This window comes from Stegostoma tigrinum, chromosome 27 (genome assembly GCF_030684315.1).
Source record: "Stegostoma tigrinum isolate sSteTig4 chromosome 27, sSteTig4.hap1, whole genome shotgun sequence".
Classification (NCBI taxonomy): domain Eukaryota; kingdom Metazoa; phylum Chordata; class Chondrichthyes; order Orectolobiformes; family Stegostomatidae; genus Stegostoma; species Stegostoma tigrinum.
Genome location: NC_081380.1, coordinates 15523969 through 15548419, shown reverse-complemented (window position 1 = coordinate 15548419; position 24451 = coordinate 15523969). Strand labels below are relative to the sequence as shown.

The following is a 24451-nucleotide window of genomic DNA, read 5'->3' as shown; positions in this document are numbered from 1 at the left end:
GTATAAGCTGTTTAATTTCAAGAATTTCCTTTCTGTATTCAGTGTCCATCTTTTGAAGTTGAATTGAAACTTGCTATATTTGACGTGGAGTAGACATCTTCAGAGCAAACAAGTATTTGGAAAGCCTGGATTAAAATATTTAACTGAATTATATTGAAGTTTCTTTATTATTAGTTTGGACTTCCACTGCAGACACAGGACTGTCAATTTAATTGATCCTGCTTTATTAAAGCTGCCTACTTTGAGTCCACCTGCATTAGGCATTGTTGTCCCCTTTATAGACTTCAACTGTTTGACTGTCTATTGTTTTACTGCCTTAATCTCTTCTCTCCCCCCCACCACCCCCCCCCCCCCAACAAAGTGGGAGTAAAATCAGTTGCTGTAACTCTCTCTTGCTTCACTTTCTATTCTGATCACAGCATTTGACTATGCTCCCTGTTAACCTGTCGTTCAATTGCTCCTACATGAGATGACAGAGATCCAATCTCCTCTTCCGCTGCTGCACATTGAGAAATGGAAACTTGGCAAATCTGAAATTGACACAGATACCAAACATCATCCTGGAGATAATGGTGTCATGGTAATCTCACTGGATTAATAATCCGGAGGCCCAGGTTAATTTTCATGGACACAGGTTCAAATCCCACCATAGCAGTTTGTGGACTTGGATTTCAACCAATAACTTTAGAATTGAAACCTCTAATTTGAAACTTTTTAAACCCTGAAACTATCATTGGTTGTTGATTCTTCCAAAAAAAGCATCCAACATCCTCCAGGGCAGGATCAACCTTATTTGGTCCAGCCTCCATATGACTTCAACTCCACAGCAGTGTGGTTGACTCTTAATTGTCTTCTGGAATGACCTAGTAAACCACTCAAAGGGCAATTAATGATGGACAATGACCAATGCTCACATTCCACCTAAAGAGTAAAAAAAACCTGGAGTTTGAATTTTGGGTTTATTTTGTAAATTCTGTTGACTCTTCAAACAATTAGCTCTTTATTTCTTTTTAGATTACCAAAAGCCCGCTCTGTGGACAATCTTCCTTTGGCTTGTGACAGTGGGGCTCCATTGACAAGAACATCCAGTGATCCGAACATAAACCAACATTGTCAGGAAGGATGTCTCACTCCGGAGTCTAAAAACATGCCTATGCTGGCTGCACCTGATGGCCCTGATGCAACTGACATTTCTGAAAGTGAGACTGGAGCGTTACTGTCTGAACAAGAAGTAGTTGGCTTAATAGATCCAGTAGAAACAGCAGAGGAAGCTAGAGAGGAAAATCTGTTCCGTAGCTTTCCTGTCCCTCAAGAGGAGGAAGAATTGGCTGATAGCAGAAATCCAAATGAAAGGACAGAGTACTACAGAAACCTCAACCCATTAACTCACCCCAAAGACACTCAACAGCATGACTCTTTACATGATCTCAACGTTAATGCAATAGCAAACAAAGAGACTGAGGGGAAAGCACTTAAGGTTACTGCAAAGGATGAAGTAACTCTGGATAAACCAAAAGAATGTAGGATTTCTGAAAATCTTCCAGGTCATTGTGAGCCATTTATATCAAACCTATCTGCAAAGAACATGACAGCCACCAGCCAGTCCTCAGGAAATGAGGGCAATCCTTCTGCTTTACAACCCTACCTCCATTCTGTGGCAGATGTACTTAATCGCGAGGAGAACATGTCAGCTATGCAGAGCTCCACAGAGATGGTGACTGAGGAGAGGGCAAAAGCAGATGGTTTTTCTTTCCCCAAGGACTTGAGCTTTGGGAAGAATGGTATCCTGCTTGCAAATGGACTTCAAAATGAAGCAGAGCAATGTAGGTTTGGGAGAACAGCAATAGAGAATGTGAGGACTATCAGAAAACACATTTGTCAGAGTCAGTTCAGTGACTTCTCATTATTGGCTTCTAACTGGGACAGTGTACAGGGTTTGGTAAAATCTGCCTATGGCGGAGAGGCAGGTCACCGGAAAGCCAAGCTGAATGGTTGTCATTATAAAAGATTAAATAATAAGCATCTGAGAGTGGGTTCTGCCATGAGTGGACACTACTTGCTTAAAGAAGAACAATTAGGAGCATTTAAAAGTCTCCGACAATCCCATCAGATCCATTCCAGCCTTTATTCGTTAGGATCAAATGTGAAGAATTGTGGTTTTTTCACTCACTCATCTCAATGGAAACAACTTCAACCAGTTGGACAAATTGCTCCCACAACTTTAGAGATGTCACCGAGCTATGTAGATGATGATGGATTACCATTTCCTGTGGATGCTGTTCAACAAAGATTACGACAGATTGAAGCAACTTACAAGCAGGAGGTTGAATTGCTTCGTCGACAGGTTCATGAACTTCAGATGCGACTAGATAGTCGACAGTACTGTGCATCCCCGGTGGAGTTGGATATTGACTATGGGGATGACTTTGTAAGTGAAGAAAATCTTTCGCAGCTTATGACAATGATTGTTCAGGCTAACAAAAGAACATGCACTATGTAACAACTTTAAATTCTCAAAGTCCCAAAAGACGACTTTGCCTATGATGTGTCGTGACTGTAATGTAGTGAAATACAGCAGCAATTTGCACACAGGCTGGCTTCATAAATGGCAATGATATGACTTTCACTTTGTTGTTTGAGAGATGAATATTGACAAGAAAACTGAACTCCTCTGATCACCATTTAAAAGTGCTGTGGGATCTTTTGAATTACAGACGATCTAAAAAGCAGTAACTCAAATAACACAGCATTCCCTGAAGTTTCACCTTACATGGTGAAATCTCTGAACTAGCACTTAAATTTAGATTCCTTTAACTTGGACAAGGGTTCCAACACTACCCACAGCTGCAGACTGATACTTAGAATGACTAACTTCATTTAATATGATGTCTCAAAATTCAGCAAGTAAATCAATTTCTTTTTACTTTGCCCTTTTTCTCTTCATCTCAGTTACATTCCAGCAGAAGTCAAGAAATTTATTTCCAAGTTAATAGCTTTACATTCCACGTTTGTCAAACGGCTATTCTTCCAACGTAAAGTTGCACATCTTTCAAACCCACTTATTTTAGAAAGTGCCTCAACCATGTCTAACCTTGTTTATTCCAGAGTTTTATTTTAAGGAATCAGATGAGAGGTAATAAGTCAAGAGAGTTTAGAAAGGGAATTTCAAAGTGTGGAGGCAATCTGGTTCAATGGTCATGTACCAATACCAGGATGATGGGAGCAGAATCTATGAACCTTGAAGGTTTAGAGGTGTGTTGAATCAAGGTTGTAACATCAATAAGCTGAAGTAGGCTTTTGACCGTTTTTATTATTCAACCAGATTGCAGCTAATTTTGTATCTCAAAACCACTTCGCACGTTATTCCCTTATCCCTTAATTCTCTGAGTACCCAAAATATTGAGTATACTCAATGATTGAGCACCCACGGCTCTAGGGTGTAGAAATTTCCAAAGCTTCATAACCCTTTGAATAAATAGACTTTTCATCTCATAAACAAATTGTCAGTCCCTTATTCTGGGAACGTGACCAATGTTCTAGATACCCTAGCCAGGCCAAAGATTTTCTCATCATTTGACATGTCCAACCCTGCCACCTCCAATTTTATATGTTTCAGTTAAATTATCTGTCATCCTTTTAAATTCCGGGGAATGCCAGCTTGTTTTACTCATTGACTCACAGAGGGCAATCCTGCATTGTGGGAATTAGTCCAGTGAACCTTTGTTGCACTGTCTCACAGGAAGGTATATCGTTCCGTGGCTGTAGAGATCTGACTGCACACAATATTCCAGATATAGCCCCACCAATGCCCTGTATTATTGAAGTAAGCTATGTTTGTTCTTGTATTGCAATTAATGTTGTAGAGAATTTAGCGTAGCTGTACTGTCACTTGATTGGCAATCAAGAGACCCAGGCTAATACTTTGCGGTAGGGGTCATGACTAAGTGGGACTGTTATGGAATACAGACAACTGATGTTAACTATTCTCGCTGTTACGTTGGAGTAAGCAGTGGCTTATCCAAGGCAGTGTTTTGCACAAGATGTTTAATACGTCTTAGTGGAAATGAGTGAAATGATAGATCGATGATGAGATCTCATCCAATGCTATTAAAAGAGATTGCTAAGAAACAGCATGTAGCACAGGAAAGAAGACCAAAATGGGTAATTGCAAGGTCAAGGGGAAGCTTTGTTGGAAATGCTGTGAATATGATCATGTGATTGCTAAGTGGTTGTTCACTGATATAACTGGCAAAGGAGGGTGGTCTGACTGTCAAACCCTATAGAGATCAACTGTAGTTACTACATCATATTCACCGAGATGTCATTTGTGTCATACCCCATGCATAAGTATCACTGTTAACAGTGAGGCATGGCCAAATATTTTTCGCTTCCTGTTCCAAGATTACTGAAGTGACGTATAGTGATAGCTAACTGTGATCTGATAACTAAATGCAGACTAAGGACCTTCTAACCTATTTGGCTTGGTGCTACAGCAAGTTGGTGCTTTTATTGCTGAACTGTTGAGAAGCCCACACTTCCATTTTATAACACTTGGGATAGAGCTCAGTGCCGGTCTGTTTCTTGGGCACAAAGCTCCATGTTTTCAGTGTGTAAATGCAATACTAATTCTCCCTCTCCTTTTAAGAATATTGTTGGTAGATTCTTTTAATTTTCAGTTAGAATTAGTCGTCTTAGTGTCCTGTTCAATGTTGTATGTGCGAGATTAAGTTGTAATGCAGAAACAAATTCTGAGCTGCACTTTGCTTGCTGTAACCTAATAATATGTTCAATAGGATGAAACCATTTTCTAGGTTACAATGGATATCGCATCCAGTTGTCTATACTAAATAGCTGTTTGAAATCAAGAGTGTGAGTCAATGTGGGACTCTTGAGCATGATACTCTTCTTTGTTGTTTTGCCTCCTCTCACAATGTCTGTGCTTAAAATGTTCCCCCTGGCCAAATATAGCAATTCTTATTGAAAATTACAGAAAATTCTATTCCAAAGTCTAAAACTTCAACTTGGAGTTTGCATACCCTAAGTCACTGCCACTGCAGGGGAATTATGCTCGTATCTCCACTGATGTTCAACCTTGTTGCTTAGCAATAAAAGTTGTAGTTAAGACCCTATCCTTTGATCTGACCTTTAACTGCTGACCTTTAGAGGATAATATGTGCCCTTCAGTGCACAACAAACTCCTCTTCTAGGTGCTTGTGCCCTTTAAAATCCCTCATTGTCATCTCCAAAACTTTCCCACAACAATTTTTTTTCCTTGCTCTTCCACTGACAATGTCCCTTGTTTTAGCAGAAATCCCTCCTGGTTTGTGGTGCTCTTCCTGAACAATCCCCGATACGGTGAATGTGTCAGGTCCAGATGGGAGTGCAGAATTTCTAATCTACCAGAAATCTTGTAGCTATGTCCAAGACCTTGTAGATGAAATTAATCTGTGGTTTCCACAGTGGAACTTGCTGCAACATGAAATGTAACTGATGCACATTTGGTAACTTGTGATGTTAAAGTTGTCTGTTTTGCTGTGTGTGTGTGTGTGTGTGTGTGTGTGTGTATAAACAGCATGGGGTTCAATGTGGTGTATGGTATGAACAGCAGGGTTTGAATGTGGTGTATGGTATGAACAGCAGGGTTTGGTACGGTGTGGGCGTTATGGATTGTAGTTCACCACCTTTTGTTATTGATAAATCTGTGCTGTTATATGGTAAATGTTTCACCGCCTCTGATTTGCAGACCTGCTTGAGAGAGTCCGATGACAGTGATATTGAAGAATCTCTGTCCGTTCACAGTGACGAGCAGCGCTCAGAAGCAAGTTGGGAGCCTGTGGATAGAAAGGAGACTGAGGTAAGAACATAGGTTGTTCATCACTCTTTGTACAACAGAACTGTAAAGTGGAGTGCTTGAGTCAGGAAAATTCATGCAAAACCATCCTTTCAAACCTATGTGAAGAATTTGCATTGCTTTCTAATTTTGCATTGTACTCTGCAGGTACTATTAAGTACCTTGGACTCCGACAAGAAGCCCCTCGGTTACCCAGTATCCTGTTGCAATGGAAGCCTATTCTTTATTTCCCTTGCTTGACTGCCTTGCCTTTTCCCCGTACCAGTGTGAGGTTGGGTTTATGTTAGCATGGATTGAGGAATGGTTAATGGACAGAAAAAAATGCAGGAGTAGTTGGGTTCTTTTTTGGGTGAGTAAGCTATTACAAATGGCATACCAGCCAATCATTGCTTGACCTTCAACTGTTTGCAGTCTCGTAAATAGTTTGGATGAGTCAACAAAGTGTGGAGTCTTCAGATTTATTGACTATACAAAATTGCTTGAGAGAATAAATCGAGGGGAATGTAAAACTTAACACCAGTGGTAGGGAAAATAATGGAATATTTTTAGTAAAAGAGATTTTGCAAATATGTACTGGATTTGAAGGCATGCCAGAGAAGATTCAGTTGATTAATTCCAGTTATGGAGGGAATTTCTGATGACGTTATGTTGAGTCTTAGGCTTGTACTAAATGGAGTTTATAAGAAGAAAAGGAAACAGGTTGTTTTCCCATGTGTGAAGAATCTGTGGCCAGAGGACAACATTTGAGTAAGGGATCATCCATTTAAGTCATCTGAAATTTTCTTTTCTCAGAGGATGGTGAATCTGTGAAATGCTTTACTGCAGAGAGCTGAAAACGGTGTCACTAAAGTCTGTCTCAATCTTGTATATTTTTAGCCAGCAGGGGAATCCAAGTTATGGGGAAAAGGCAAGAAAATGGAACTAAGGATTATTAGATCAGCCAAGATTTCATTGAACAGTAAGCAGACAAGATGGGCTGGATCGTCTATTTTAGATCATATCTAATGGTATTAGAGAGCATTGAATGCCATCACTGTCATCAGAAGGCAGCATGGATTTCGAAATTGAAATCTTGTTCAACCAACTTGGACTTTTTGAAGAGGTAACAGAAAGTATGCAGTGGTAATAGAGTAGATGTAATTATATGGATTTCCAAAAAGCTTGCCAATGAGATGTCCCATAATAAACTAAGATTGGGACAAATGGTGCAATAGATTGCTTGCTAGCTAAATTCAAGACAAAAAGAATGGGAATGAAGGGTAGCTATTCAACAGTAGCAGCAGATGGGCAATAATGTTCAATAAGGCTGGACCTATTACTATTCACAACTTGAGTGATTTGGAATTAAAACAACATTGGCTGGATCTTCCTGGCAGCAGTACTGATGGTCAAATTGCTGCTGCCCTTGGAAAATTCTCCTGACTTGACACCGCTGTGTATTTCTCCCACTACCTTTCAACCTAACTTTCATAGAAGTGTGCACTGTTGGAGGAGTCCAAGGGAATTATGATGTCAGAAACGGAGGTAAATTGCAAATTGTTGGAATTCTCTAAGTTGTAGGTGCATAGTTGTTGAGATTTTTCAAGACAGTGATTGATAGATTTTTGGCTGCTAAGAGAATGAAGGGATTGTATGGGAAAATGGAGTTGAAGCAGATCATCTATGACTTCCCTGAATGATGGTGCAGTTTTGACAGATCACAGGGCATTCATTTTGCTATTTCTTAAATTATTATTTTAGCCCTCTATCCCTGCTGTTACACTTCCCTTCCACTCTCCATTGCCCACTGTCTATATCTAATCTTTTCTCCCTGGTACCTTGAACAACTCCTATTCCAGTTTCCCACAACTACTTTCAGCACAATTTTCTCCTGACCAGGAGCAGTCCACAACTTGGAACTCTAGGATTCCAAGTAATGATCAGAAGATTCTGAAATTATTTACAAAAATTAAAGATGAATCATTGGAATATTTAAACACATCTGTAATAGTTGTATGGTATCAGTTCCCAGGAAAGGCAATGAAAACAACTAGTATGAGAGTTTATGTTGGTTCGGAAAAACCATCACAGTTCATTTGCAGACAGATTTGGGAACAGGGTGTTGGAAGATAGGTATGTAGGAAATCATCAGTTTTTCTTTCGGTACTAACCTCTCTCACTAGCAGGTCTTGATTTCTGTTCTTAAGCACAGATATATTCAAACAATACAGAGTTTTCTCAAATCTGTAGTTTAATATATATTAGCGTTGGTTGACATGGATATTGGTTATTTGATGTATGCATCCATCTTAAAGGAGGTTATTTTCAAAATGATTTATTTATTGCAGGTGACACGGTGGGTCCCCGACCACATGGCATCACATTGTTTTAACTGTGACTCAGAATTCTGGTTAGCCAAAAGGAGACACCATTGCAGGTGAGATACCAAGAAAGATGTAGAAAAACCCGGAAGTGATTTGGCTTGGTATTTGCATTTAGTGCTTTCGCCCTGCTGCATGCTAGAAGTTAGCCATCTGGGGGCTGTTATCAAAATAGGTTTGCCTTATTGCTGTGATGCACACTGCCACAGGTATTGAGGAGGGTGTGAAAGCTTAAGGGAATATTATTCATTATTGTGTTTATTTTTGTTTGTTGGGACCTGGGTGATGCTGGCAACGCCAACATTTATGCTCACCCCAATTGCCCTTGAACTGAGTTACTTGCTAGGTTATTTCATCCGGCTGTGAAGAGTCAACCAAATTGCTGAGAGTCTGGAATCTCATGTAGGCCAGACCAGGTAAGGACAGCCAATTTCTTCTAAAGGATATTAGTAAGTCGGGTGGGTACTTATGGCAATTAATAAGCGTTAATTCCAGATTCTTACTGAATTCAGATTTCACGGTCTGCCATAGTGAAATTCAGTCCCGTGTCCTGAGAGTGTTAGACTGGGACTTTGGGTTACTGTTCCAGTGACATCGCCATTGCAACATAGCCTCCATGTGCAATAAGTACTGATCAAGTAGGCTGCCTTGTTCTGGATGTTGTTAAGCTTCTTGAGTGCTGTTGGACCCACACTCTTTCAGGCAAGTAGAGTGTGTTCAATCACACTTCTCCTTGTACATTATAGTTAATGGCTGAGCTCTGGGGAGTCAGCAGGTGAGTTACTCACTGCAGAATTCCAGTCTGCTCTTGCAAGCACAATACTGTCTGCTTGTACCCGATATGTTAAAGCCTATTACCCATGAACTTGAAGGAATGAAAATGGGTTTACTCCAGGGGAGTGGATATGACTTGAGAGTTTACATGGAGGAAACGGTTAGGGGCAGTCAGGAGATTGACGAAACCAAAGGAGAAAGGGCAAATGGAATAGCCTGGAGATTTAATTTACTGATGAAGTTTCTCAATGTAGAGACCTAAAGTGCGAAACTTGAAGTAGGTTTAGGGGTTATAGATTGTGGGGATTTCAAATTAAGGTTAAAAGAACATGCAGTGCTCAAAGGGCCAGAGGATGATTTGGTAAAAGGGTTGACATTGTGTCAGCAGGTTGATTGCGGCACGTAAATATAGCCAGGCTTTCTTAATGGGCATGGTGTCATGACCTGTCCAGTCATCCATAAACGAGTAAATCATTTGATCATGATTAAGGCATTCAGTAAAATGGAAAATAAGTCAGTGAGATAAATCTAGCCCTGTAATGTAATAAATATTTCATGTGGCTTATCAGGAGCATTATAAAGCAAAGTTGGACTCAAGGCAGTATAACGCAAATGGCCAGATGCTGTTTAAGTAGGGTTAAAGGATATCTGAAAGGGAAAAGAGGCTCAGAAATTTGGGGAAGTAAGGCACTAGTGGTAGAGAGATTAAAACCAGTGTTTTGAAGAGGTCAGAATTAGATGAACGCTGGTACTTGAGTTTATTGAGCTGGCAAAGATTAGAGATCCAGATATGCAAGGTCATGGAAGAACATGAAAGCAAAGATGCAATTTTAAAATTGATAATTGGTTTAACTATGATTAGTGTGGGTCTGAACAAGACTTGGCACAAGTAAGGATATAGTCTATAGAGTTTTGAATTACCTCCAGTTTATGGATGACAGCTAGCCTGCCATATTCTATGGCTGCATTGCAACCGGCAAGTCAAGGTAAAAAGGCACGAATAAAGGTTTTAACAGAAGATAAGCTGCTGCAGCAGTTGAGTTGTCAACCAGTGCTGATTCTCACTTCAGTACTGTCTCAACACTAGCCCACACTACCAAAATTCATTACTCAGGCCTGAAAAACTGATGAAACAATATATAATTAAACATTCTTTCAACTAACAATCACTGAATGTGTCTGAATTAAACTAATTTAAAAATTGGGTCTGCCATCCAGCCCAAATAGCACTGCTGATATTATTGTTCTACTGTAGAAAAAATGTGCATGTTTTGAGGAATATGAATTTAATATTCTGAAATTAGTCAGTTTATATTCTGGGCATTTTCTTTGCAGTCTGATTTTGGTGTTAGTTTTGTATGAAACTAATACACTGGGTTTGGGAAGGAAAAATAAACTGGCTTCCTTCAACTGGCTGCTACTATCCTGGGATGAAAATTATGTGTATGTTGGGAAAAACTAATTATGCTCAGTTTCCACCATCAAATGTCATAGTGATGTATTTAAAGAATAGTAATTTTTGGTGACAACCTGATAGGCTATAGACTCCCTATAGGTTACTTTAAGAGATGGCAGAAAATAGGATTTGAGTGTGAAATGCAACTCTTAACAGTCCCATTTCCCTCAGTAAGCGTATTAATGTATTCCGTTTTATTTCTAGGAACTGTGGGAATGTGTTTTGTGCCAACTGCTGCCACCTGAAACTACCCATTCCAGATCAACAGTTATATGATCCTGTCCTGGTTTGTAACTCCTGCTATGATCAGATTCAAGCGTGCCGCACCCGGGAGATCATGAATCAGCAACTGAAGAAGCCCATCGCTACTGCATCTAGTTAAAGTGGCACTCTGCCTTCCCCAACTTGTGCCGTGAAGCTTCTGTTATCCTGGAAACTTGACACTTGAAGGTTAGCTGGGTTCCACATAAAAAAGCAAATCCCAGCTGGAGAGGTGTTTGAAAGATTTTAAAGAACTGATACAAAAATGCTGCTACAACAAGCTTTTGACCTGTGCACTACGAACTTTGGGGTGGGGGTGGGGAAGGGTAGGTGGGGAGAGAGTAGGAAAAATAACCAAAATGTTAATTGAAAAGAAACAAATTCATCTCTAACTGATGAGCTACTTAGATTTGAAAAGAAATTCTATTCCTGTGTAAAGAGCTTCTGAGATATAAAGTGGAGACTATGTGGTGACCTGTTACTCAATTGCTTGACCAGCCATTACAAGAATGAGCAGCTTCTGTGCCTCAGTAAAGAATGTGATAGAGGTAGAATTGTGTAAAATCTATTTGTACAATGCAAGCTATAGACCTCTTAATTCTAACTACTTTGCAACCTGCTTTAGAAGTTGTAAAGAGAATGTTTGAGGAACTGTAGCAGTTGCTTGTTTAATCGACACAAGCAACTTAAATTTTATTTCTTGAGTTCTCCTGAGATGTGTGATATTGATTCTGAAATATGCTTCTGAAAAAAGCATTTCTCCAACTGTTGTTTTCACTGACTAATTTTTTTTAATTTTGATGGAAAATGGGAATGTAGATGTGTAATCTGTATGATGTGTGTGGTGGGGGTGGGGGAAGGGAGTTGTGTGGGTCTGCTAGTGGGGGAATCCCACAATATAATCACTCCCGTTAGCCTAATGTGTTGGGAAGGACAAGGATTTCAGTTTAAATCTTGCAATTATCTTTCTCTCTTCCTCTCCTTTTCCTTGCCAAAAATAATTACAAACAGGAAAAAGCCATGAGGCCCAAAAAGCTTAAACCTTTTCTTAGGTCAGCTGCACCACTTCTGAAAGTTTTCATTGTACCTCTTGTCTCTCCAAGCATTCATGTAATTGTCTTCTGGCCACCTATGCTGTCTACTTCAATGCCTTTACCTGGTAATATTGATTATTGTCTAGATGAACTCATTTAGCCCAGCTTTTCCATTGTTGACTCTTCTGTTGGAACTCAGTTAATATGTAAATTGTAAATGGGCAGATCCAATTGTACCTGTCAAGTAGGTTGAAATATGTCCATGTAGGAATTTGGATTAAGAGGACGATAAGTCTGTTTTCTTGTGTGTCACTTCTCGCTTTCCTCACCTTTCCCTTTTGGGCCTCTGTTCTCGTTTTTCTTTCTCCCCTTATGATGCATGTACTGGGTCCAGGATAGAGAAGCTTTTCTATCACACTGAAATGTGCATCTGTTGTCTGTGGTTTGAAGTGTCATTAGGACAACATATTGCTGGAGACAGATGTTGTGGTGGCCTGCACTTGGTGCACCATGGATTATCGCAACAGAACAACTTCGTGTGAGGAACTTTGCAGGCATTGGTAATCTGAAGATCTACAAGACTGTTTACTTCCACATTCTGAGAAATTGGTAGGTATTATGATTTTAAAAATGCATCTTTAAAACAGTACTGATTGAGGAATTGTGATTAACACCTTTTTGCGTCCACATTGCGATGGAACAATTTTGGGAGTCTTCACTGAACTGACAAGTGAGTCCTTGAATGATTTCCTTTTACTGTCTTTCCCGGACCTCTAACGGTATCTCCTTTTTACTGGTCTGATAGACCACTTATTTCTGTCCATTTCCCAAACGTAATGAAGTTCACCGACTGGAATAAAACTGGCTGGGAAGGAATTTTGCTGCTGATCATAAATGTCTGTGGCAGATTTAATTCTCTAATTTTTGATTCATTTATTAGGCATTGAGCAGTTGAATCAATGCAGGTGGACTTGTCATAAAACTTGTAATGGGAGGCGTTTGTGGTGTAGAGGTCGTGTCCCTACCTCTGAGCCAGGAATCCTGGGTTCAAGTCCCACCTTCAGAGTTGTGTAATAACTGAACAGGTTGATTAGAAAAAAAAAAATTAGACTTTACCAAATTGGAGGTAGTGGCATAGTTTAGTTAACACCTGTACACACTGGAGATTCATGGAGGGAGTTTCCTTTGCCTGTAAAGTTGTTTTTAAGATCAAGTTATGAGCGCTAGGCTGGGAAAATTGGGCGGGGGCGGGGGTGATAAAATGACCCTGGTCTGGTAATCCAGTGTGATTCTTCCTTCCATTCTGTCCAGGAACTGGTAGGGAGTGAAATTGGAAATCCATGTAACTGAAGTGGAAATTTGATTAAAATTGTTAAATGGGCAGTTGAGTAAATTTGGTGAATAGATTCCCTTTCCCAACTGGAATCAGTCCAACCTTTATAGCTCCTAACAGCAAGTTGGCGAAGATGAGAGAACAGCAGAAGGCACTTCCTCAATGCAGCTAACAAACTGTAAGAGTTAATCGTTTCTGCTCAAAAGCTGTAGATCTGGCCAGACTGAGAGGCACCAGTGTTAAAAATGCTATTGAAGCATAAATGGAGAGTGCCAGTTCCTTGGGAGGACTTTTCTTGACAAACTTTCCACCAAGCTTCAGCTACCTTTTGCTTGCAAAACCTTCATAACAGCACAGGAACAGCCTGTGCAGCTCCACTGTCCAACTTTTCCACTGCAGCTACAGGTTTCAGTTGCACCATCACCATCATCAATACAAGCACCATCTGCCTGCCTTCTCAGCTGCATTTACCTCCACAGGGAAAAGAGGATAGTAAGGTGCAGCTGGAAGTAGTTGAGGCCACAGCAGTGTGTCCATAGGCAGAACCCCATCTATTATTCTGAGATATGTCACTGCCTTAAGCTCTAATTGCAGCTGGAAGCTGCATCCTCAAGACCGGTTGACTTCCCAGTGAATTTGCAGGGCATTTGTCACCTGTGGCTGAAAAAGTGCACACACTAGACGCCGACCTCCTGAAACATCTCCCAACCAACCATTAAACTCTGCCTTAAGTTAAGTGCTATCGTGTTCCATGAGGAAGTAAGACAGGCTGAGGTGAATGATTGTAATGGAAGTGTTGGATGATGGGTGAAGGGAAGATTTTGAACAGATGGCTTCAGACTTGTATTTCCAACATGTTCCTCCTGCTTCTCTCTTTCTCAGGGTGTGTATGTGAGGAGCAACAATTTGTGAAGCGTAGTTAAAACATGGTTCAGAAGGGCATTAAGCTGTAAATATGAGGTACCTAAAGAGTGAAAACACTCATTTGTTGATCTGAGGTGTATTATGCAGGTTAGATTTATCTTTCATCTTAACATTTGAAGAGCTCACCTGCAATTGCAGATCAGAGTCAGGACTGTTAAGGACCAGCCTCCCTAATTTCCTTTCCATTATAACTGGGGCTGAAAGAGTGTACTGTCACTTTAACCCCACTACTATATGGGGGTCATGATCTTAAAAAAAAATTGCTTTTTAGATGCCAGGATGACCACTTAAATAACTTGTTTAAATCTGATGTGAATCTATCAACTGGGCTTCTTAATAAACACAGTTATTGGTTTGGACACATGTTGTGTGTTTCTATGCTTTGAGGAGTAGGCCATTTCGGCCCATGATGCATGGTGGAGCAGACATAATGATCTTGGTGGATCCTTTGTCTCGATGCTGTTTCCCACCTTCTCCCCAGACCACTTGATGCCTTCAGAATCTAAAAATGTACGGATAAGCTTCTTGAATATATTCAGTGACTTGGCCTCCACAGCCTTCTAAAAGTAGAGAATTCCAGAGGTTTACTACCTCTTGAATGAAGAAATTCTTCCCCCGCTCACATCTGACCCATTCACTGTACCTATGTACAAGTGACAATGTTGAAGAAATCTAAATCTAAATCTAAATCTAAATCTCCTGAGAATATGCCCCCTAGTCTTAAAATCCCCCATCCTAGGGTAAAAACATTAACCCGATCTATGGGTCTCACTATTTTATAAATTTCTACCAGGTCACCTGTCAACCTCCTACACTCCAGTGGGGGGAAAATATCACAGCATATCCTGTTTTAACAAACTTTGTCCCAAATCAACATCTATTTAGCAAAGGATCTTCAACCTCAACTTGTTCTCAGCATGTTTTCCTCCAACTTGGTTTGCCCTTAGGGTTCCCTCTAACTTAACTTGTTCTTAACAGACTCACCTCTAATTGAGTCGGACAATAAGAGCCTCTTCAAACCAGACACAGTTCAAAAACAGTCCCAGCAGAGGCCTACTGAAAAGCAAGCAATTATCAATGTCATGTGATTTACAGGGAGTCTTTTAAAAATAAAAACCTTAAGTCCACAATGAGCTTTCAATTACTACTTCCTTAAAAAAAAAAGCTACTCAAAATGTTTTCTCCAAACTTAAAATAAATCCCATTTTCCACATTCTTTCAAAACTTATATTCTATTTAGTATTGCTTGGAGGATTTGTGGGAGGTGTAGTCTTAAAATAGATCAGCAAGCTTCTCTGAAGTGTGCTGTAGTTCTCTCAGCCGAAAGTATTCCTGATGAAACGAATCTGACATTGCTTCTAATCGTTGTGCTTTGTAAGGATGGCCTCAAGTGGAACTTCAGTGTTTTGTCTTGGGTAAGGAAAACCAAAAGCCCTCTCTTCAGTCAGTTGTCTGACTTGAAGATCATCTCACTGCTGCAGCTAAACCTAAGGTTGTATGCTTTTGCTGTCCATGTTTCATTGGCATCTCTTGTCTCAATGGCTAGGTATCAATGTAATTGCCATTAAACCTCAAAAGGATTCAGCTGAGTGGACATATACCTTCATTTTTCTCTGATTTTAGAATCTATTACAAGTATTTCAGATCGTAAAATCAGAACTTATCTATCTTGGAGTGAAATGAGTGAAACAGAAATTATGTCCCCTGCAAACTGATCCTTCAACCATTTAAGATAATAAAATGTGAGGCTGGATGAACACAGCAGGCCAAGCAGCATCTCAGGAGCACAAGCTGACGTTTCGGGCCTAGACCCTTCATCAGAGAGGGGGATGGGGTGAGGGTTCTGGAATAAATAGGGAGAGAGGGGGAGGCGGACCTTCAACCATTTACCTTGTTTTCACTAGTCAACCTATCTGTTGTAAGCACGGGAGAGAAGCACAATGTGATTGGAGGAGCAGGACTTATTGTTTTAAGGACAAAGCTGTTCTCTAATCTGTTGCCCATGTGAATAAATTTTTTCCGGGCAATTTGAGGACATTGTATGCAGATTTTATACTGCCCCGGTATATTTTGAGTACCATCAGTGCTACTGTTTGAGTTTGCAGAGTCCAGCCCATTGTTTTTGGTGAGGATAAAAGCAACCTTGCTTCTTGCCATCAAAGTTTGTCAAGTCATAGGGCTGACTACCAGAAAATAGGAAAACGAGTGATTCGTGCTTTAGCATGCAAACCTTTTAACTCCCAAACTTGGCATCTTGAAGTGATGTCAGTGCGTGTGATACTTGTAGTATTTCAGTAAAGGGGGCTCAAATCTAGACCCATTTGTTCTAACAAAGATGCGGAATATGCTTTTCTAATTGGATTACAGCATATAAACAACATTTAGACGGATTAATCTGACAATAGAGTCAAAATTTCTACTCTTATTTTTCCATCAAAGCTCTGTTAAAGGAACTTAATAACGCTCTTAATCTTAAATTGGAATTGACTCATAAATAAAACATGCACTCAGTCATGAATCAGTAACAGTTTTAAATCATAGTTGTGGGTTTGTATTCCACTCCAGGAGGTAAGCACAAAGATCAAGTCTGATAGTACAGTGCAGGGAATATATTGTCAACTGTCAGAGTTGTCCTTCAGGGTAAGACATTAAACAGAAGCCCCGTTTGCAATCTTAGTTGAATGGAAAAGAATATATGATGCTGCTTTGAAGGAAAGTGCTGGCCAGTTGACATTCCCTTAGTTGACAAAACAAAAACGGGTGTTCTAGTTCTTGCAATATTACTGTTCGTGGAAGCTTGCTGTACAAAAATTGGCTGCTGCATTTCAAAAGCACTTGATTGACCGACAAAACATTTTTGACATATCCTGTTGTGAAATGCTGTACATAAATGCCAAGTCTTTTTTTCCCCTTTCTACTGACATCTCTTTGATCAAAGGCATGTGATACAATATCTAACATTTGGTAAAATGATCTTGGTCATGTATTCATCGTTTGTGTTCCTGAAGTCTCACTTTTTTTTCCAGTCAGATCCAGGCAGTAGAGCCTCATTATGCCAGAAGAGTTCCTAAACGTAATGTATTGTGGGTTAGTGATCAAATGAGTAATTTATTCAGTATACTACAATTTTAGGCTGCATTTTGAGTACTTCCTTTGCATTTTGTTTGTAAAACACTAAATCTGCTAGATTAGGGATGCAAAGGCTGGTTTGAAAGTGATGTATGTGACTGTTCAGTTGCCATGAGATTTCTTTCACGGTGCAAGTGTTTAATTGCTGTAGGAAAAAAAAACTTGTGACCTCAGAAATAGTGACTGTTTAATCACCTAAATTTTCCCAGGATCAATGCTTCAATAATGGTTAATTGTTCAACAAAGTTGGAGTTCTCCTGGTTACTTTCGTGTGGATTCTTCCACTTCAACATAGCTGTGTGTGTGAGAAGTTTTCATTCGGACAAAAGTTAGTTGAGAATTCAAAGGCTTGCTATCTGTTTGCAAGTCAAACTTCTCCCTCATTTTATCACTTGCCACTCTCACATCAGTTCACTCTGTAGAACTCATAAGGTTTTTCTGACGTGAAAACATTGCATTGCTCAAATTAATGAATAATTCAACGTAAACAACTCTAAAATGGAGTTTCGTGCAGTGGAAAATGGAATGATCAGACCATTCAGAAGGCATTGTTAAATTCAAAGTCTCAATTTGAGTAGCATATCAGTAAAAGTCTTAATTACTGGAGCAGTGTTGACCTATTGAGCATCCTTAACGATTACCTACTTTTTAAATCCCTGCATTAATTCTGGATTTATGATAACCTAACCTAGTTTATGTGCTCACAGCTGAATTTTTCTTTTGAATTTGCTTCCCAATTGGCTGTCTGGTTTCCTACGCCTTCGCCACGTGTATTACGATTATTCTTAATCTTATTCTTGTCTTTATTATTCAGACTCCTCTTTTAAAATCTGCCATCATCAGCTATGTCTTCAAAAATAAATCAGTTCGGCCTTGCAAGCTGTCATCTTGTCTTCAACCAGCCTTTTCTTCCAGAAATCCATGTTGTATTGTCATTTTTCTTTCCCAGAACTCCATGTTTCAATTTTTTTCAATCTGGTTTCGTCATTGCCACAGTACTGAAGTGGCACTTATCCTAAATGAATTTCTGTCCTCATTCCTATTGAGTTTTGTCAGGACTTCTTGGTGCCATGTTCATTCCAGTGCTGCCTTGATGTCAAGAGCAGTCACTCACCTCACCTTTGTAATTATGCTGTTCTCTCCACATTTGTTTAAAACTTTGGTATGGTCTGGGTAGAGCAGCTGTGGTGGAACCCAGCTGCATTGGTGAGCAGGGTGTCACTGAATACGTGCTACTTGATATCACTGTCAATAACGCCTTCAAGCGCACTGCTCATGATTTGAGAGTAGACTGCTAATGCAATAATTAGCTGGATTGGCCATGTCCTTTTTTCTGACCAGTCCGTACACATCGTAAATGGCATCTTCCAAAAAATGTGACCATGGGTGAACTAGCCATCCTCACTCCTCTTTACTGATAGTCAAATGAACTGTTTTGAAGCATAGTCCATGTTGTTAACTGGCAAACAACAAGCACAGCAAGCTTGCACACCCAGCAGCGTGATAATGACGAGCTGTTTTATGTTTGAAGGATAAATACTGGCCAGGCCACAGGGGTTAAGTCCCTGCTGCTCTGCAAAGTAATGCTAGGTGGTACCTTGGCTTAATAGCTCATCTGAAAACCTGCTCCTTTTAGGATTTGCAGCATTCTGTTTTTGCTGCACTGGAGTGTTAGTCTTGATGTTGGCTTCAAAAGCTGAAGTGGGATTTGAATATTATAACTCCAAGGAAATGTGCTACTAATTGAGCCAGAGCTGCCGCATGCTTTGGTCTGTTTCAAGCTTCGCGGAAGTTGCAAGGTTTTTAAAAGAGGTGAGTTAAGTGCTGCGGAAGTCCATCTCTTTTGTCTGCTTTCTGTACAATGCTATTAAGTAGTGGTAATGCATTAAATATCAAGAGAAGGTTCAATTCTCTGTATGGTTGTTGCGTGGGACTTGTGTGATGTGAATGTTACTTCAGCTTAAGCCAGTTCCATCTTTTGTTCTTGCCGCATATGGACACTGACTGCTTCAATAATTGAGGTTTTAGGCATTAGGTGTGGAACATTACACAGTCATCAGTGATCGTTCCCATTTCTGACATTCTAGTGATGCAGCAACAAAAGTTGAAAGATATTGGATATAGGGCATTACCCTGAGGAACTTCTGAAATGAAGTTCTGGTGTTGAAGCAATAGACGATTTGCAGCCTCAAATGCAATCTCTTTTTATTTGTGCACAGTATGGTTCCAGTGAATGGAGTGGAGAATTTTCCTTCTGATTCCCATTGGTTTCAGTTTTGCTATGACTTCTTGGTGCCACATTCATTCCGGTGTGCCTTGACATTGAATAGTCAGTCACCTCACCTTTTGTAATTTTGCTCTTTTCTCCAGATTTGTTTGGAATGGTCCGGGCTGGTGCAGCTCTGGTGGAACCCAGCTGCATTGGTGAGCAGGGTATTACTGAATAAGTGCTGCTTGATATCACTGTCAATAACTCCTTCGAGCACTCTGCTCATGATTAAGAGTAGATTACTGAGCCCGTAATTAGATGGGTTGGATCTATCCTTTTTCTGAGCAGTCCATACCTGAGCAATTGTTCATTGTCAGGTAAATGCCAGTTTTCAAACTGTCCTGGAACTTCTTCAATGACACCACCTTTGGCAGGGGGAAAAGACGACTACTGCAGTTGGGATGTTGTGAAGGCCCATAACATTTATTGCACCTTGCGCCTTCAGCAATATCCTGATTCATAAACATTCATGACTTATCACAATGCCTATTCTATTCCATCTTGTTTTTGTTGATAATATTTGTCTCCATTGGTATGGCTGCAAAATCAGAAATCAAAAGTGTTGAAAATAAGAGGAGTGGCTACTGTTGCAGTTTAGAGCCTAGCCTGCCAAATGGATTCAGTTCAGTTTCTAATTTTCATGGGCATCATTTTAAAAACATTCATTCAAGACTGAATTGTAAACTCAGAAGTTGTGCGGGAAGGCTAGTGTAAAAGTGGGAAAATATTGTATACATGCTAAAGGGGTCACCTTTCTCGGTTTGAGATACATTGTTTGGACAAAGAAACATCAGCTTTTGCTGGAACAATCGTATGCTGTACACAGCCTGAGCCAATGATAGGACAGTGTGTGTCTATTATCTAATATGGAAGTGCTCATATGTTTGAGTTCACTCCACACAATGAACCTAACTCACATCATAACATTTACTTGATGCTGACGCCACATGGCAAAATTTGAAATGTTCATTCTCCATCATAGAAAAAAAGACTATATCTTTAAAAAAAACGTAAAATAAAAGCCTAGGAAAGGAAAATGTTAGAAGCAAACACATGCTCGGGCCAGTGAATACCTGACATGCTATGTTAATTTTTTTTATATAGTCATGCAGCACTTTACTACTTGGCTGCTCTGTAACTACAAAGCTGAGAAAGAAATATTTCTATTAAGAGTTTATATTCCACATCCAATAACACTTCACATTTTTATAACTGGCAAATTTCAGTACGGCAATTGAGAATCCACTGCATTCCTTTTCTGAACCTTTTCTGAATGAAACAACCCACAATGTTAGTCAATTCACTCTATCTGCCAATGTTTAAAAGGTTTTCTGGATACACATCTTTGCTAAAAACTATTTAGTTTGTCCTAGAGTCATACCTTTTAATTGAAATTTGCCCCGTAAACATTATTTACAGTCTAACAAACAAGGAGTAACTTCGTCACCTTCAGCGGTGATGATCAAAGTGTCACCCTTAGCTTTCTAGTAAGATTCAAATTGCTAAGCAGATACTTCTGGAACGTAGAGCCATAGAATGCCTACAGTATAGAAAGAAGTCATTCAGCCCATTGAGCCTGCACCGACCCTCCTGAAGAGAATCCCACCACACCCAATTTCCCCAGTCAACATTTATCCTTCAACTAACACCAAAACAGATGATTAGTCCCTTATTTAACTGCTGCTAGTGGGAGTTTAGCTCTCCATTGTTTGGCTGTTTTATTTGCTTCATTAAAATAGTGATAGACCAAAGTGCATTCCTCCCATCAAAATCATAACAGGGTTAAAATTAGCTTTAAATAGCAATTCATGCACGTGGCTAATACTATCCATGAAACTGCAGAAATTCACACAGGCGATGGTCGAGAACAAAGAAAATTACAGCACAGGTACAGGCTATTCAGCCTTCCAAGCCTGTGCCGATCCAGATCCTCTATCTAAACCTGTCACCTATTTTCCAAGGATTTGCATCCCTCTGCTCCCTGCCCATTCATGTATCTGTCTAGATACATCTAAAATGACGCTATTGTGCCTGCTTCTACCACCACCACTGGCAACCCGTTCCAGGCACCCACCACCCTCTGTGTAAAGAACCTTCTGCGCATATTTCCCTTAAACTTTCCTCCTCTTACCTTGAACTCATGACCCTAGTAATTGAGTCCCCCACTCTTGGGGGGGTGGGGGGGGGAATGGGGAGCTTCTTGCTATCCACCCTGTCTATACTCATGATTTTGTAGACCTCAATCAGGTTCCCCCTCAACCTTTGTGTTTCTAATGTAAATAATTCTAATCTACTCAACTTCACTTCATAGCTAATGCTCTCCATGCCAGGCCACATCCTAGTAAACCTCCTCTGCATCCCCTCCAAAGCATCCACATCCTTTTGGTAATGTGGCATAAGAACAGTACGTAGTATTCCAGGTGTGGTTGAACCAAAATTCTGTAACATGACCTGCCAACTCTTGTGCTCAATACCCTATCCGATGAATGAAAGCATGCCATATGCCACCCTGACTACTCCATTGACCTGCATTGCCACCTTCAGGTACAGTACACCTGAATGCTCAGATCTTTCTCTGCATCAGTTCTCCTCAGGACTCTACCTTTGATCTAGTGATATTGTCACTGGATTGTTAATCCAGAGACCTAGATAACATCCTGGGGACCTGGGTTTGAATCTCAGATGGTGGAGTTTGAATTCAATTTTTAAAAAATCTGGAATTAAAAGTCTAATGATGATCATGAATCCATTGTCAATAGTTGGAAAAATGTATCTGCCTCATTGAATGCCTTTTAGAGAAGGAAACTGCCATCCCTACCTGGTGTGGCCTACGTGTGATTCTTGACCCACAGCAATGTGGTTGATTCTTAACTGCGTTCTGGCCAATTAAAGATGGGCAATAAATGCTGCCCTAGCCAATGATGTCCTCACCTGTGAATGAATGAATAAATATTTGTTTTGAAAAGGTGGGCTGTAAGGTGTTTCAGGACTTGGACATTGTGAAAAATAAAAATACAAGTAATGTTTAAAAATATTCACCAAGTTCTAGTATTCCATCTCAGTCATATTCTCTTTTAATCTTTGTCAGTAAGAAATCCAAATTTAATTGTCAGGTGTAACCTACTATGCCATTCCTGCACATGTTGCAATTTTTAATAATTCATTTGGTGACTTTGGCCTCATTGACTAGGCCAGCATTTATGGTCCATCCCTAACTGGCCTTGAGAAGGTGATGTTCTGCCTTGTTGATTAGCTGCAATCAGTGCAGCGTGGCGATGCCCACAATGCCATTAGGGAGGGAGCTTAATGATTTTGACCCAGTGACTGAAGAAATGGTGATATATTTCCAAGACAGGATGGTGAGTGGCTTGGAGAGGAAATTGTAGGTGATGGTATAGAGATAATGGGAACTGCAGATGTTGGAGAATCCGAGATAACAATTGTGTGCGGCTGGATGAACACAGCAGGCCAAGCAGCATCTTAGGAGCACAAATTATATAACCATGTATCTGTTACTCTTGTCCTTCTAAATGGTAGTGCTTGTTGGTTTGGAAGGTGTTGTTGAGGGAGCTTTGGTGAATTTATGCAGTTTCATGAATAGTATTAGACATGCACCAAGTGCTATCTCAAGTTAATTTCAAAGCTGTCATGATTTTGATGGGAGGAGTGCACTGATTGTCAGGCTCCACTGTGCCTCCAATTTCACGCTGAGTATAAACCTGTTGATTCAGTTACCAAAATTGACAATTGCTTCTGTTTTCTGCTGCTACTCAAGACTAAAAGAAAACTCTAGACTTCCCAAATTAGCTGAAAATAATCTTTTTTTTTAAAGCACCAAGGATTTTTAAAACCAGTGGTAAATACTCGGTAACGTCTAATATATAATCTGGAATTAAAGCTACATCTTAATCCCAAACACCAACACTCAGATGACACAAAAAGACAACAGTCTCTGCAGTGACAATATTCAAGTAAAAGGAAAAAGAGAAAAAAGTTTCCCTGTGGACCAAGTATAAAACATGATGACGTCTCTCATGCCAGAGATTCCTGATGTTGATGATGAAATGCCGACAGCCACAGACTAATGGAAAATGTTAAAGTCACCCTGGCTTCAGATCTTTGGAAAGTACTCAGTCAATCGTTTCAGGTTACGTAAAGGTTGTCAACAATATTGGTGTTTGGAAATGTTACCAGGTTCCTGCGAACTTCTACAGAGAAAGACGTGCAGATTTTTGGGTGATGTGCTGACTACAAAGTTATGTTAAAATAGAAAACTGAATCTCAGAAGGATTATTGGTAACCATTAGCATGGAGGACCACTACTCTTTCAAAACCGTCTTTTCCGATGATTAAAGGCTATAACCCCATCTGTCCTCTCCTTGAAAGCTTTGCTTGCCGTTCTCCAAAGTCACTTGATGTTTTTGTGAATGGCATGTGTTCCGTAGCACATGTAAGATTTTTGATAAAACCATTTGCCAGATCGTTTTTAATTCATAAAATATATCCAAGCCATTTTATATCTTCCGTTCTTCTACTTAGTCCTTAAATATATCAGCTCCTAAGTAACCCAATACTTGTTCATTAATTTTTAATCTTAAGTCTCTTGTGCAGTTTATCTAAGCAGCAATTCAGTGACAGCAAAGGAATCAGTTTGGATTATAGTTGGACTCTAATGATGGAAATGAAATTTGTTATTTAGTGTACTATACCACCACATTTCATGATTTACTATTGTCTTTCATGTTACCCACTATTTAATGACTGGTTATTTAAATATTAATAACCAAAGTGCCAGATCTATTGGATGGGCTGGCTGAATCCCTATTGTTGATTTGATTTCTGAAGAAGGATCTAGCCCTGAAACATCAGCCTTCCTGCTCCTCTGATGCTGCTTGACCTGCTGTGTTCATCCACCTCTACACTTTGTTATTGTTGATTCTGTTGACTTTAGTTTCCAATGCACTAACCTTAGAGGTGTCATTAGACACAACCTGAGGCAGACGATGGGTTTTTTGAAATAACTCCACACAGGCTGGTGTCCCATCACTAAGGCATCCTTT

At 39.9% G+C, this 24451-nt stretch overlaps 1 protein-coding gene across 7 annotated transcripts in view; it reads left to right on the top strand.

Moving 5' to 3' along the window:
* The window catches only part of mtmr4 (myotubularin related protein 4), a 171866-nt gene that overhangs the window by 132030 nt on the left and 15385 nt on the right, over positions 1-24451 (top strand). For 6 of the 7 annotated variants that reach the window (XM_048556834.2, XM_048556836.2, XM_048556835.2 and 3 more), the window contains 4 exons: positions 1015-2428; positions 5744-5854; positions 8179-8267; positions 10646-22952. In XM_048556834.2, coding sequence (XP_048412791.1) covers positions 1015-2428; positions 5744-5854; positions 8179-8267; positions 10646-10823 — 1792 coding nt within the window. In that variant the 3' untranslated portion in view covers positions 10824-22952. Of the gene's footprint in view, positions 1-1014; positions 2429-5743; positions 5855-8178; positions 8268-10645; positions 22953-24451 lie in introns of those variants that run through there. The other variant, XR_007250022.2, reaches the window with a different exon arrangement.